The 16,638-nt window shown below is 45.4% G+C and overlaps 1 protein-coding gene across 3 annotated transcripts in view; it reads right to left on the bottom strand.

Moving 5' to 3' along the window:
* The window catches only part of DOCK1 (dedicator of cytokinesis 1), a 488,408-nt gene that overhangs the window by 173,714 nt on the left and 298,056 nt on the right, over window positions 1-16,638 (bottom strand). For all 3 annotated transcript variants that reach the window (XM_034986026.1, XM_034986046.1, XM_034986035.1), the window contains exons 28-29: window positions 10,012-10,113; window positions 3,919-4,013 (exon numbers count right to left, since the gene is read on the bottom strand). In XM_034986026.1, the coding sequence (XP_034841917.1) occupies window positions 3,919-4,013; window positions 10,012-10,113 (197 nt within the window). The remainder of the gene's footprint in view (window positions 1-3,918; window positions 4,014-10,011; window positions 10,114-16,638) is intronic.

The raw sequence follows: 16,638 nt of genomic DNA, 5'->3' as shown, positions 1-16,638 counted from the left end.
CACGTACTGAAGGACGGTACACTGGACAAGCCCCACGTACTGAAGGATGGTACACTTGCAGACACAAAGAAGAATAAGCACACAAATATTTAAGAGACCACAGGGGCTGAGTCTGTCGATTTCGAAGCTGTGGATGGTAAAACTGCATGTCCAGCTGTGCCATTAAAACTAAAATACAGGCTCCTGGAAGCTTCTGGGAATCACTGCTTATCCTATGGAAGCAAGGAGGTCTCCGACACATGCCAGGAAGAGGAAGAGCATGGAAGTCTGGCGACACGTAAAGTATTGAGCAATGAAGTTAATAGATTTAAAAAAAAAAAACGGATAACAGCACAGAGACAATGCTATATGGTATCTATGTAATTTCTATAGAAAATTATTTTATTACACTGATAGTGAGCTTTTGTTCTTCTAGAAGTTTACAGCAGGACTCTATTATAATTTCAGCAATAAATGATATCCTCTTTAACAGCATATACTTTTCACGGCAAAGAAAGCCGAGTAAGATTTTGACTTCCACGCTTAACATTCAGTAGGGAAGCAGGAAATCTCCCAGGAAAGGTGCACTCGAAGGACACCAGGGTTAAAAACAACAACACTCTCTATGAAGAACAGGAGACATATTCAAGGCAGCAGGATGGTTTAGAGGGTTTAAAGACTGGCTCATCTTAATGATTTAAAGACTGGCCCTATCACTGGCCTTATCACTGCCCAGCTGTGTGTCTTTTGGCAAGTTACCAAATCTTGAGGCTTCAATCTCCCCATCTGTAAAATGGGCATAAAAACCCAGCTGTCTCAGAGTACAGCTGCAGGGATTATGGGCATGATTCCAGAGCTATCCCCACGGCAGCGCCGGGCACACAGCAAGGGTGTCAAATGCTCATCTGTAGTCCTCGGATGCAAACACAGAACACATTGCAAAGAATGACTGCATTCACTAAAAAATGAAATAAACTCTTCATTCTGAAGGTGGCACTTAAGCAAGAACTTTAAAGAAAACTGAAGGGTCACGACCCCAGATGTCTTGGGATGGCTTTAAGTTTTAGCTGGTTGCTGGCACAGAGGTAAAAGCTTTTCTTCCAAGACCCAACTGATTCAGCTTCTAAAAACCAATATTGTTCACTCAGCAGAGGGGGCAGCATTTTGGGGCAGTGGGATTCCAGAATGAAGCTCACAGTCACTGCTGCGCGAATGTTGACCTACACGCGCCCTTCGCGGCTCACTCGTCTGCTACACACGTTGGCTTGGGACCCTGTTCCTACGGAATGTGTCACCTGTGACAGGAACCTGGGTGGCTCTGAGCCTCGCACAGCCAGAATCTCCGCAAATCCAAGTGCCTTCACTTGGTGCCAACACTCCCCCATGCGCATGGACGCGTACACACGTGCACCACGCGTGTATTTACACACACAAACACATACACCACGCAGCCTCGAAAAGCTCTTGCAGAGGAAAGCAGTGTCGGCTGGATGGCTCGGCCCCAGAGCACTAGGACTTTAGCTGAGACACGTCTGTACCACATTTTATGTACGACATAGACCACAGGGAGTTTATATTCACAGTGTGTCCCTCAGCAAGCTGGCGCTTGGAGCTGCAGCCTCCAAACAAGAGAACAGGATGGACTCCCTGCTTCAGACCTGAATTTTATTATCACCGACACCAGACTTCATCCTCAGAAGTGGCCATCCTAGTGCTTGCAATGAGGACACAGCGGATGTGGCTTCTCCCTCGTAGAGGTTCCCTGCCCCCCAAACAAGAATTCTCCTCCCTGTGGCGAGATGCAAAGGCTTGGGTCCCAGATGCCACCACACACCTGTGTCTCGGTAACACGGCGAGGCCCTGCAGACGTGCACTAGTGAGCCGGGACACAGGGACAAGGCTGGCTTGACGTGCAGGGAACACGCAATTCTGGAGACCACAGGTCAAGCCACCTTCTCACTGAAGGAACAATAGAACACTTTGGGAGAAGCTGGACAGAATGTCCAGAGAAGGGGACCCTGAGCACAGTACTCCACACTTTGAACCAAAGGCCACGTGGCTTTCACCCACATGCGGGTCTGGGGTGATGCTCAGACACATCAGGGTTGGTAGCAGGAGGCCGATGATGGAATAGAAGGAAGAAGGAATAAAGCGATCATCATGTCAAAACTGAAAACAGACTCTCACTCATCATAATATAGCATAAATCAACAGGTTGTGGCTGTATGTTCCTTGGGACCCCTGGGATCAGAGGCACAGAGTCAAACCACTTGGAGGTGTGAATCACATCTGACCTTTGAAGGTCCCCCCCCAGGGTGTGGAATGGACAGGCTGGGTGCCAGGCCGCAGCAGCCACTCTGTCAGAAAGATGCAGGTCAAGTTCACATGTGGTGTCACAAGGTAGAGAACAGAGTCCGCACCCTGCACCAGGGCCTGCCTTTCGTTCTGGTCAGCACTGTGACCAGGACTATGATTTCTTTAATGACATGGCAAGTCATCGTTTGCTGCATCAGGGAAAATGCAAACCAAGACCACAGTGAGACACACAACACCTCTACCACCAGGGCTAAAATGAAAAATAGTGACCATGGCAAATGCTGGCATGGATGCGGAAGAAGAGGATCACTCTCAAACTGCTGGTGAGAATGTAAAATGATACAGCCGTAGTCAGGCAGTTTCTATAAACCTAAACGTGGAGCGAGCATACAACCCTAGAATTCTACCCCAGGGCATTTATGCCAGAGAAATGAACTTATGTTCACACAAAACTCTGTATGCAAATGTTCGTGGCAGCTTTATTCATAATAGCCCCAAAGTGGAAAGAGCCCAGATGTCCTTCGGCAGGTGAATGGTTAAACCATCCGTAGCACATCCATACCATGGAACGCCTCTCAGCAATCAAAAGGAACAAACTAGCGATGCACCCAGCAACCTGAATGAATCTCCAGGGAATGCAGCAGAGTGAAAAAAGCCAACGCTGAAATGTTACATTCGGTATAATTCCACTTATACATCACATTTGAGATGACAAAATTTTAGAAGTGGAGGAAAAATTAATGGCTGCCCGGGTTTCTCGAGGGTAGAGGTGTAGGGGCGAGGAGGAGGTATTATACATGGACAACAAGAGGGACCCTTGTGTTGGTGGATTCAAGAAGAGGAGCCATGGCCAAGCACAAATACAGCAGGAAGATCTGTGTAATCCCCATGAATCCTACTGACACCGAGCCCCTGGCTGCAACATGGAGCTCTACTTTTGCAAAATGTTATCACTAAGGGAACCTGGGTAAAGTGTATACAGATCTCTCTGTATTTCTTTCTATAACCGCAATGCCTATGAATCTACAATTATCTCCATAAAAAATGCAATAAGGAAGGAGAGGGGAAAAAAAGGAGGTCAACGGGAATTTTTCCAGGAATCACATGTGATTGAGAACCCAATGATCGTTGTTGGTGCTTACCGAAATTATAGAACACAAGTGCTGGAAAGTTAACCAATAGCCTTCACAGGGAAATAATAAACAAGGCACAAGATTAATAAGTACGAAGAAAATGCTCACCTTTTAAAGCTGAAATAGGAGAAATGCAAATACCTTTCAAAAACTGAGAGAGAGTGAGAATCACTTGGGCTAATAAAAACATGTGGTTAAAATGAGACGGCAAATTGATGGCAAACTGTGCCCTTGACAGAGGCTGTCCCAGACCAAGGCTAAGGGGAGCTAGGGCTCAGCTCGGTGTTTCTCCAGGAGGCAGAGCCCCACGGTGGCATAAGGAAATCACCCAATCTCCAGGTCTGTTTCTCCAAACAACTGTTTGCATCACAGAATGGCAGGATGTGTTCTTTGTAGGAGAGCCCCCATGGTATCCAGGCAACACCACTGTTCCCAGCAGACATGAATTAGACACCTTGTAAAAGGTGGGAGCTTTTCTCCCTATACTCACTTATTCTGCATCATGTTCATTATCACCCAGTCGAAAGGGTAGACGTTCTTCCCAATGAGGTTCTTAAACATGATGAATGTTTCCATCAGGAAATCCTGAAATAAAAAACAAAAACAAAACAGAACATTGCAACAGCCCACCAAGAAAAAGGAGAAAACCAATCCCCTCTTGAATAATTACAGTATAAATGACCTCATTTTTTTTAGCGGAATGAAAACATTCTAAAAAGTAATGAAGATGTATTTTACAGGAGCTTTTTTCTTTCTGTCTGCCGGAGCCCCTTCTGCCTGTGATAACTTTTTCAGGGATATATTCGGGAACAGGACCTGGGCGGGTCTCTGTCATAGTCATAAAGAGGAGATCTCCAGATTATAAACAGGCATTCTTTCTGCTTATAGGAAAACATACATTTTGCAAACAGAACACGTAGGCTATACTCTAAACTTATTTTTCATTAGGAACAGGGCATAGCAGGTTGAATATGGGGTAGTAACATCCATTCCATTTTCTTATGTAATTTACAAATAAAAGGCTCAAGCGGGAACTCCTGAGCATCTGCACCAGCTCTGTCCATCATAACCATCGGAGCACGCGGTCATGTGACCGCTTTTAGACGGCAGCGACGACCCCACCCCATATGCAGTTATGCTTATGCCAACCTTGGGCGTGATCCTCTGCACGTCATGGGTCATTCCCTGCCGTCCTGTGCTCCTTCCATGCTGCTAAGACTGCTCGTGGCATCAGGAAGGGGTACCCATTTCCTAGGGGCTCCACCCTGTGCCTGTCAGAATTTGGAGAATTTCTTGAACCTGCCGGCTTGGCCCTTGCTCTGAGCTGAGCAGAACAAAACTCGCGGTTACCCTGAAAAGCACACCTCCCCGGGAGTCTGCATGCGCCCTCCCGTTGTGGGGTGGGCAGGGGAAAAGCCACAGAGGATTCACTTAGAAAAATGAGGCCATGGTCAGAGATTGCCAAATGAGTGGTTATTTCTCATTTATTTAATCTACGGAATCATAATTAGGTGCGACGGCTCTGAAGCCCAAGGTGGGGTGCAGAACTTAAGCAGCCAAGAAAGCAACTCTCAGCAAAGTCGTGAACAAGTGCTTCTCGCAAAAAGGCAGCAGCTAAATTTGATGGCATCAGTAAGCCGATGGGCCAACTTAAATACTTTCTTTGCAACCTGACCAGCCATGCCGGGTTCTGGCAAGTCATGCCTACTGTGTGCCCCCTACCATGAATAAAAACTCAGGGAGCAACCGTGATCCCCGTTTTACAGCAGAGGCCCCCAGTCAAAGAGAAGATCAGGACCTGGGGCCTCTTCAAGAGAGAAAAGTCAGCCCCATGTCCTCCAGACTCTGCTCATACCAGCTCTGACCGCCAAGCCCGAGTTCACGGAGGGCAGGAGCACTCCGGGAGCCCCCAGACATGATGAACGGGGGCGGGGGTGTCCCTCCCCAAGGCTAATAACTGCAATTCATATTTCTCCACTTAAGTTTTCCCACTTTGTCAAGAGTTTCACATTTTAATGACCAGGTTGCATATTTGGCCGGCTGAGTGCCATAATTTAGCCACATCTCTATTTGCATGAAATTGCTGCCTTTCTTGCTGATCACTCCTCAAAGCCTAATAATTGAGATACAGGGTCTGGGTTTTATTATTCTGGAAGAGAAGCATATTTTCCCAACTCCCTTATTTTTTTTTTTTTCTAGGAAACACAGTCCCATACTTCATTAGTATGGCTCAGCTGTTAAATTTTGGTACTTTGCTGATCAGACAAAACGCTGCATATTGTGCAGGATGAGGTTTTGTAAGGCGTCCTTGTCCGTCTGCATAATTTACTAGCCATGGAGATGGTCCTCACCACGGTCGATGAGACTCAGCAGACTATTACACTGGTATCTCCAAGTCAACAAGGGGACACAGAGGACTAATAAAAGATCTTCTGTGAAAATTTCCTCTTTCAGCGCCATTCCATTCCTGCTGTATTTTTCAGTTTGATTATTCACAAGATGCCCCATATAATAAGTGGGCAGCTCTAACAATAGCCATCAATCCATAGGCACAATCTTCTTGTCGTGAATCCATCTGCTTCTGTCCATCCCCATCCACCTAAATAAATGGTCATCCTCTCTCACCTGGACTGTTGAGGGGAATCCTGGCCTGTCTGCCCATGTCCACTCTTGTCCCTTTTGACCCCCACCCTTGACCCAGAATGCCTTTTCAAACTGCAAATCTGGCCAAGGCACCAACACTTCACAACCTCCCATTTAACCCACAACCCCAGGGGCTTCCCAATGTTCGTAGATTAAAGACAAAGTGTCCCGATGATCTGAAGGAAATCCTGCTATGCCAAAGGAGAAAGTGTTTCAGACAAGGACCCTCAATAGATACTAAAGCCATCAGATGAAGAATGGTCAGGGGATTGGACACTGGCCAACGTTTTGTGGATACCAAAGCATGAGCCAAAGATCACATGACAATTGTGAAGGGGTACGTATCTTCACAATGGGGAGATCAGGCTGGTAGCCACTCTCAAACAAGCTACCAAACTGTCAGCTCAGCATTCCCACCCTCCCAGTGGGCAAAACAGGGAGCACTTAACACCAGCTCTGAAGCTCTCCTGACAAAAGGATGAGCTTGAACATTAGGCCAAGCTTCCAGTTTGTAGGACATATGGAGGAATAGAGGAACACGCCGAAAGCCATTACAAAGCAGCACGAAGAAAGACAAGACAGGGTGAGGGACTTGTCCTAGAAAAAACAGATTTGGTTGTGGAGACACAACCAAACGCAATGAGGGAATCTGGACTGGATCCTGATTTGAGGAAGACCCTCATGAAAGACAAGAAAGCCTGGGAAGAATGGAGAAAAATCTGAGTGTGGATGATTATGTGTGTTATGTTCTGGAAAGGCAATGAGGCCATTGGGGAAGGTCTTAATTCTTGAGAGAGGTTTGCTGAACCACTAAGGGAGAGGCATGTTTCTCACACATTTAGGGGATTTGGCTGCACAGTGAGTGAAAAAGAGATACAGAGGAGGCAGGTATGCCGAAGTGCTCGCAATTGGTGGATTTGGGTGGCAGGAATCGTAGTTTCCAGCGTACTGTTCTTTCAGGTTCTCTGTACAGTTGAAGTTTTTCATGACAAATAGGGGAAGGAGTACAAGTAAAATTGGGGGAATGCACATGAGATCCATGGACCATAGCGATGTCAGCATTCGGTTTGGATCCAGCGCTAGAGTTCCGCAAGACGTTTCCCCTGGGGAAACTGGATATGATATTACTTTGTACAGCCACATGTGACCACAGTTATCTCAAAAAGTTCATTCAAAAAAACAAATGCTTGAAAAAATCATTTTAAAACAAGGAGGAGCAAACAAATGGTGTAAAAAGCTGAAAACGAACAAGCGAAGAACACAGTTTCTCAGCATGGCGTACGGGGTCCTGTGTGGTGTGACGGCCCCGTCCAGGCTCATCCCATCCTTGGTCCTCTCACTGCCCCTCCAACCCCCCACCCCCTGCACAGCCACCTGTCCATGACACCCCACCTCCTACCTGCATGGCTCTTCCTTCTATTCCTCGATATCCCACAACCCTTTCCTCCGCAAAGGCTTTCTCACCAGCTGACTCAGTCCAGTCTGGCTACTTTATGAGGACCATTCCTTTGCAACACGGGCAGTGGGGGTTGGTTGGAAGGACTCCCTGATTAACTGTGATGTTCTCCACCAGACTACAGGGTCACGAGAGCAGGCCTGTCTGCTTTGCCCACTGCGTCCTCCATTGTGCGACGATAAAGCTGATGCTCAGTAAGTAATTACTGAGTGACTTCACTGAGAAAGGATTCTGCGCTCCCCAGACTCATCATCCAGGGACAGTACCTTCGCTGTGGCTTCATTTACAAGGAAATGGTCACAAGAAATAGACGTGTTCAGCACAAGGCTCCTCCTCCCACTGAGGATGCAGCAGGTCATCCTGAGGCGCGCTCAGGATGTCCTGAGAGTCTGGAACCATACATGTCCATTCTTTTTCTTTTTTGGATCATTCTGCCTTACGCTGTGCTCCCTCCTCTCCCTGGCCCGGGGTCCAAGGGGCCATTTGAGAGACTGTAAAAGTAACAGCACTGAGGCGTATGACTTTGGCATTGACAGTAACTGCAGTTTTCTATGGGAATCGCTCATCCAACCAAACAAGCGCTGAATTTGAAAACCTGAAACAGCGCTTGTTACAAGGACGTAGTCCCGAGAAAATGGGCTGGGCCATTTTCATATCGCAGTACTAACTAACTTTCAATTATTTAACACAAAATGATCTCTCATTTTTGCGAGTGCTTGTCAGAGTAGAAAAATAGTCAAATACTTTCTATGTACAGTTAATGGTTAGGAACACATTTTACAAAGGTTCTGACAGATTAACAACAATGAAAAAGGTCTACAATCCTTGCAATGTGAACTCATGATATCCAAACCACAAATGCCATTTTATAATGGAGATCAAATCGTCTACAAATAACTGATCTTCTGAACTGCTGTGTCTAAAGAAAAAATCCCTCGGGAAATCAGGACCACAACATGGAGTAAGTATCTGATCATCTGTGCCAAGCAAGGAGAGAAGGCACACATTTGGAATTCAGCAAATTATAGTCATTTCTAAAAATCATGCTGTAGAACCACGTTTCATAAGGCACTAAAGCTTCCCTACCAACGGGACCTCTTAAAAGTTCAGATGAAATATTTTTCACGGTGTGCATGTGTGGATTTGGATCATAGGACTATTCTGATAAAGAGTAAATGATTAATTGGAGCCCTAAGTATTCAGGATGGGTAATGCTTCTCATTCTGAAAACTGTATTATTCAGCCTGGAATGCCATCTAGGAAATTGTTCATAAAAGTTCAGCTACAACTCCCCTTCCACTGACCCAAACAGGGCTAAGGGATACAGTTAAGATTTCACTGGTTGCATGCAATGTTCCACGTATCAAATGTGATTTCACTGCGCTGTAACTGCTGAGGAATGATAGGATACAGTGTAACGCAGATCATATACCTGAGCAACCCCTCCTTTAAGCTGCAAGTCCAGATTTTTGAAAAGAACTGAACACCCAGAGACACAAACACGTATACACTCTTGTTCCTTCACTTTCTTTTAAGAAAAACTGCTATGATATTAAGGTGTAGACCCATTTTTGTCTCCTTAGAAATTTAAGGAAAACTGCTATGATATTAAGGGTAGACCCATTTTTGTCTCCTTAGAAATTTAAATACACACACACACACACACGCTCAGAGTGGCAACAATTAATAAGGACACCTTTTATTAGAAATAATCCTTTGGAAAATAATCATTAAATGCATTCTTCTTCCCCTCCCTTAGTAAGGTAGATATAATGATGTAAAGTGTCACCAATGTTGTTCTGGAAACACTAGTAGCATTTGCTGGATCCTATAGGAATCTAAGGGTCTCAGAAATGAAATCTGTGTTACTAGACCCCAGAGTTTAGGTCAACAGCTTTACGGACGACATCTGCCGTCTGGCCATGGGATTTCAGGTCGTTAGGCAGGTGGTTCCTAAGCACTAACTTCCCCTCTATTATGCTTCTCCTAATTAAGCTGTATCATAGTTGTACTGAGGATGACTGGAGAATTATTTGGAGAAATGCTGATGAGCTCCCATGATTAGAGCTAATTAATACTAGAGTATAATTCAAAGCTGAAAAGACTCTCTGGCTTCTGCTATTGAGAAGCCAATCAATAAGTGAACAGGAGTTACTAGAAGACACTCCATGGGTAGGGTCTCCACATCTCCAGCGATCCCAGAGCGTAAGGAAGCTCTTTCTTGGCTGACACGCTGAGTCACTGCCCAGTTCAGCGTTGGGAATAAGTCCATGTGTCGGGACCCTCATCTTCTTAGAAACATGGCTTCCCTTGCCATGTGGTTTCTCAAACCAATTGGAGCCAAATCCCCATTCAAAATCATACTTAAAATGGAAATACTAACACCAGTGTTTTGCCTAAAATGCTGGCCCCTAAACACGGTTATATGAAAAGGGTCATATGAAAAGGGCTACACTATGAAAAAGTGTAACGTCTTACACTCACCACAACATCAGTCCTCATTTTTCCGAAAGTCTTGATCAGATGGGCGTAATGATAATCTTCCATTTGTCGTAAAATAGCTGTCATACAAGCCACAAAGTTTCCCTGTAGAGGAATCAAAAGAAACAATTAGATGGGGAGAGAACACCACTCAGGCAACATTGGTATCAACTAACAGTCTGTCGTGGAAAGGGCCAAGGATTCTGGGCCCCGGGCTGGTTGGCCAGCATAAGAGGACCGGTCCTCCCGACCTCACGATCTTAGGCTTTGCTATACCTCCTTCTCTCTAACTGTGTTAAATGCTTCCTGACACATGGTTGTCTAGGCTGAAAAAAACAAGCTCTAAGTATTTTTGCATTAAATACGCAAAAATTAAAGACAGGATTGAAACCACTGACACTCTTGCTTTGTGCTCCATGGAAAGTTGCTGCTCTTATTACCAGGCGAAATGTGTCTGCAGCCCTTCTTCTTGGGCCGTGGCAAAGAGAGGCCTTTTATTTCTCAAAATCTGCCCGTGTCCCCCTTGGCCAATTTGGAGGCAATCACCACCGATTCCACAATGAGTTATGGTCCAATTCTTTTCCACAAGAAGAATGTGAGGAGGCATGCAGGCTCATCAGAATGTAAAGTGGGCGAGAGAAGGGTTTCTCTAGCAGACAGAGCAGGGAGAAAAAGAAGAGGAGGAGGGAAAACAGAAACCAACCAACAGAATCAAGACATGGAAAAAACAACAGGCCAAAGCAGCTAATGAAGAGGCAGCCAGGATGTGTGCAGCTGGGGGTATGCACGGGCAGGTGTCCACGCAGGTGTGTGTGCGCTCCCGCGCACTGAAGGGGAGTGAGCTTGCTGGGTGGGCGGAGAGTCAAGTGGTCCTGTTGCCACTGTCCTCAATTTATCCCTTCTGTGAAGGACATCTTAAAAGCCATCCTTGCTTTTCTGTATTTTCCCCTAAATTGATGACATTTTAAGAAACACGGGACATATATTTTCTCCCATTAAATCAGTACAAGTCCAGTCCAATTACAGGATGAGACATACATTCAGACACATCCCCAATTTTACCCTCTTCAGTGTGTGCCCAAATCGCATACGGTTATGGACCCCACTCTTTCAAGCAGTGTATTTGATACCTCCACGGCCTCTGCATTAATCTGGAACACACACTCGACAGCAAAATGTCACAGTCCAATATTTCTCCCAATCCATTTGATTTCTCTAGTATAGCTGTGTGCTTCCAAGTGAGTCCTCAAAGGGCGCATCATGCAGATTGAGCAAATACAAGAATGACAATATGGTACGTTCCGCCTGCACAGAAATGTAGATTATTTGTGAATGATGATAATTGCCCAGATTTGGATTCCAAGTTGGTATTCGGAGGAAGAGTTAAAGAATGCTGTTTTTCCACTGGAGGAATGATTTGTAAAATGGTACAATGTCTATGAATATGAACTTCTGAAATATGTAAATATCTGGCATCCCCAGGAGCTCAGAAGAAGCTGCCTTTGTATCTCTACTCTTGATGAGATGCAAGCTTTCGGATGAGGGTCTTCGTAATACTACATGTTGATCGACCACCATGCGTGGAGTGCAGTGCTGAGGCCCCATTCAACCCCACCACTGATTCTCTTCTTGTCCCATTTTACAGGCCATGAGGCAGAGGCTGAGTGCTTCCCCTCAATGAGTAAGCCACAAAAACTGGGAGTGAACGCAGGGCTGCAAGGTGGGCGCCTAGTAGCTGAGCTAATGTCTTTCCCCTTGTCCAGATGTGCATTTTAATTCTTTTTTCTGAGAAATCTGAGGCCCCTGCTGATGGCCAACGGGAGGTGGAGACTCATTGCCTGCAGGCTTCAGAGAAAGTTGCAGGAAGTTGAGAAAAGGGCACCACAGATGGCGCCCCAGTCCCCTCCCTGAGGTAGCCTTCTGTGGCCAGGGCTCCTCAGGAGAGCAGGAGTTTTCTGGAGCAAGAAGAGGCCTGTATCGGCCAAGACACACCTGGCAGTGGCTCAAGTTAATTTTCAGCAGGTCAGAACAGTTTAAAAATGGGGGCTTCCACATTAGAATCGCCAAAAATCCCAAAGCCGGCTATGTGTAACTAGATGCAGTATATTTAGGTGCTTAAATATCAAGTCGAAAGAAAGAAAAGCAAGACCCCAGAGCAGGTTTGAGAATGCCAAGAGCGGGAGCGCTGAGTGGCACGGATGAGAAAACGCAGCCCAACAGGAATCGGGGCAGATACTCAAACAAGGTGATATGGAGATACTCAATTTAGGGAGCAGATTGCCACATAATGCTGCAAACTTCATGCAACAAGGCTGGGCTAGCTGGCATGATGCAGAAAATGAAGAAGTCAGGAGAACGTAGCAATCTCCACAAAGCCAGTCCTGGGACCATGCAAATGGCCAATTGGGAAGACATCGCGTGGGATGAGAAGGTCACAGAGAAGGCAAGCCAGCGGCCTCTTATTTTACAGTGATGAGGACTAATCAGGAGGACTCCCAGGGAAGGAGACAGAGGCAGGGCACCACCTTGAGTTAGAGGTCAAAAGGCCAGGGAGTGCAAATGCGCTATTCACTTCACCTACAGAAATGTTCAAGAACACGTGTGCTGTTGAGACTTTCTTTCTTAGAGGAAGCAAATCTTGCTATTTTACTACTCTTTACTACACTGAAGCTTTGGACCCCAATAGGAATGGGGTAACGTGCCTGTTGAAATCCATAGCAATGCTCCCCCTTCCCTTTGGAATGGAGCCCCATGCATGGGGTGCCCGTATTTCCAGAGGGAAGCAATGCGGTGACCATGAAGCTTTAGTGCTCCCACGAACCAAGCAGAACTCCTCTGTACAGCACACTGGGGGGGGGTGGTTCTGGTTCTGGGGGCGGACACAGTGGGTCATTACAGAAGCTGTATTTGAACCCAGTCCATACACAAGAAGCAGCAATGGGGGAGAACTGTGAAAACTTTCATTCTGCAGGCTCTAAAGAAAATTACTCTGCTATGTTTTTTAACGGATTTATTTGAAATGCATCTAGAAGTCCTAGGAAGCTTTTGCTTTTGAACAATGGGTGGGTTGGCAGGTAGGCTGGTGGTAACTGTGCAGAACTTGTCCTGAATCCTGAGCATGGGGACCAGGCTGAGCATAGTGCCAGAGGAAAAACAAGGAAATAAATAAACATCATATTCCTCAGAGTTCAAAGCAATGCAAAGCAGGGGCAGAGAAGTCAGGATACAGTTGCAGGAAACTTAAAAATCAGGACACAAAATGCCTAATAAACAAAAAAATGCGAACTTCATTAGTAATCACAGATGAAAATGGTGTGTCACTATTTGCCTGCCAAAATAGCAAAGGAGTATTTAAGTGAGGATAATGTTAGCAAGGGGACAGGGGATGAGCACTCTTACACGCTGCTGGTGGGAGCATAAATTGCTATAACCTTTTTAAAAAGCAATTTGGCAATAGCTTTGAAAAGTCTTGGAAAAAATACTCATCTCCTTGGTAATTCTGTGGGTAACAATCCACCTAAGGAAGTTAATTCAAAATATGAAATTTTATGCCTAAAGATGTCCGTCGCATTGCTGAAAACATCTGCATTGTGTTGAACAATAAGCGACTGTGTTAAAGAATACGACGTTTTATAGGATTGCGGGATAAAATACAGGATGCCCAGTTCAATCAGAATCTCAGATGAACAACAACAAAAATATGTCCCAAATATTGCAATGGAAAATATTACATGGGACATCCATACACGAACGCATCCATTTATCGTTTAGCTGAAGCTCAGGTTGAACCAGGTCCCCTGTATTGCTGTTTGCTACATCAGGCAACCCTCCCAGAGTGTGATCATGAAATATTATGCAACCACTAAAACATTAAACATTAACTACGCAAATCTGAACTATTTTAATAACATGAGAAAATGCTTGAGGAACAAACATGGAGATAATTACATATCCATAGTTCAGCAATATAAAGGATATAGCAGAAAAAAGAAAATAAACATAAAGAAGGAACAAGGAAAAGAAAGAAGAAAAAACACAGTCATCAGGGGTTCGAGGACAAAACTAGATTATTTTTATAAACTAAAAATATATTAATATTTTAGAAGATGGGCCTGAGAGAAAAAAGATGTCATCTGGCAGCAGGGACCAACTCTCCCTGTCCCTGAGTTCTGTGTTTCCAGCTCCCCTCTCGTCAAAAATCGCATCCATGGACCACCCTGTCCAGGCAGATGTGGTTACTGCTCTGCATTGCTCCTCAAGCCCTGGGCTGCTTTTGCCTCTGAAACTCCTAGAACCACCCTCAGTGTTCAAGTGTTAAAGCTGCTTGGGCTCCCAGGGTACTAGGCAGGTGGACAGGTAGGAGAGGGAGTAGGCAGAATGGGAGACGGGTAGAACCAACAACAGGCAGAATGAAACACAGCTGGTGGAAGAGGGGACATCTTGCAGGAGGCAAATGAATCTAAGATGTCACTGCAGGATATAGACGCAAAAGATTTTTAAAAAGAAAAGATATGGGAGAATGGGAATTGAGGACGAGACCTACCTACTCTTTAAACAGTATCTTTGTCCGCTTTGCCTAGTGTAAGGGCTAAAGGTGAGTGCATGAATTAGAAAGAGCAATCCCAAGGGTTCTAATGCCTGGTGTCGAGGAGTTGTGAGGGTGTGCACCTCCTCTATGTAATAAAGACAGACTTAGCCATGTGACTTGAAGGTGGGGTATGAACTTGCTCGTGGTGGTTCCATCAGTGAGATGAAGATAGGACCCTGGAGCTCACACTTTGCATGCAGCACAGCTCTTCTCTCCGGGACTCATGGCACAGGCAGAAATTTTAACTCCCTTCAAAGTGTTCTAAATGGCAAGGTTCTTGGGAGCAGCTCCAAATTACAGAAGCCGGGGGAGCTGTGAACAGTGACCCAGGAGCAGCAAGCGTGGAGGGCAGGCTCCAGGTCTGAATGATGGGAGAATTCCACTTAAATCTGGGATTACACTTCATGACTTCCAGGGATGACTTGTTGAAGATTTTGAACACGTTCTCACTGAGGTAAGTACTTTGAAGAGAAACTCATTTAGATGTTGAAGTTTCAAATATGGTGATGAAGACAAACCTCATAATCATCACTGAAGAGGAAAGAAAAGGGAACCCTCCAGCGACAGGCGTGATATACTGCTCAGGGGCACTGGGCAAGAATCGTGGTAAAGGTGGGAAGATGGATGGCATGGCAAATTCCGAACTGATTTTCATTTGGGGGGTCATTCAAGCCAAAGAACCAATACTGTAAAGCAACATTATGAGCACAGAATGTATGGAAAGGGAAGTAACTGAGAGCGGCGTTCACCATTTCAAAGGTAGGCAAGACTTGGATGGATGAGTTCTTGGTACAGGGAAGGTGAAAGCTCTAGGGCTCTTGAAGGCTTTCTGTTTTCAAAAAGAGAAAGCCACAAGTGAGAAGTGTAAGGGTTCTATTTGCTATGAGGAAATTTAAAAAAGGAAAATAGAGAGTCCAAAACGTTAACACCAGGAATACCTCAAAATGTTCCCTGGCCCAAAGATTCCTCCGAAGACTCTATAGACATGATGTTTGTGAAAATATTACTTCAGGGCTTCTGCATGAAGAATTAAGAATAATCCAAAACATGCTTTCACCTCTGTTTCCTCACATTAGGCTGACAATAAAGAATACCGTTTAATTCACAAACACTTAAGGACAAAGGGAATGAGGAGAGACACAACTAAAGACAAGAGAATTCTGGAAGCCGACAAAGGAGTCACGAATGGTTATGGAGCGCCCCGGACGCAGGAAGGCAGGGATCATCTAACTGGAACCTGCTGATTCCAGGCACAGAACCCTAGGAAGACTCAGAAAGCAAGGCTACATTGTGAGGTGGAAATCAAGAGCACTGATGTGTTTAACATGTGGCCTATCTGCCCACTCCCAGCATGTCCACGGAGGGGATGCTCCCACTCACTCCCAGGCAGGGGACCACATGTTTATTGTTGGCGAGGCGGGGGGGGTGCCTGACAAAGCAGAAGAGAAAGAGGGGAAGGAGCCACCTGGCTCAAAGTATCTAGTGATAAGCAACCAAACACTCCACTCTCTGTTCTGCCCAGGTCCCAGCATATCAGCAAGGATGTTTAACCCCTTCCACCAGTCTTAGCCCCACATCAAACTGGAACAAGCCTATGCACTGTCTGCCCACAGAGGTTCAGCCCATCCAGGCTTGCTGCACCTCTAAGCTCTGTGCACACATGGGAAACAGATAGTCTGATCGAGACTGCACAGCCTCCTGAGTAAAGTCAATCAAGCATGAGTAAGAGAAACCAAAACGAACAAGCAAAAACAGACCAAGAGGAAGGAAAAAAACTGGGGATGTATTAGAGAATTCAAAGATCTATAATAATTATTATAGATAGATTAGATAGATTATATTCATAAAACAAGAACATAATGTTATAAAAAAGGAACAAAGACCAAGAAAGGATTCTGGAATATTCAAACTATGATAGAAATAAACATTTTAATAGAAGTGTGGGGAGGTGGGCACCTGGGTGGCTCAGTCATTAAGCGTCTGCCTTCGGCTCGGGTCATGATCCCGGGGTCCTGGGATCAAGCCCTGCATCGGGCTCCCTG

Source organism: Mirounga leonina, unplaced genomic scaffold, assembly GCF_011800145.1.
Source record: "Mirounga leonina isolate KUSES-001 unplaced genomic scaffold, KU_Mleo_1.0 Mir_114, whole genome shotgun sequence".
NCBI classification, from domain to species: Eukaryota; Metazoa; Chordata; class Mammalia; order Carnivora; family Phocidae; genus Mirounga; species Mirounga leonina.
This window is presented reverse-complemented; position numbering and strand designations above follow the sequence as displayed.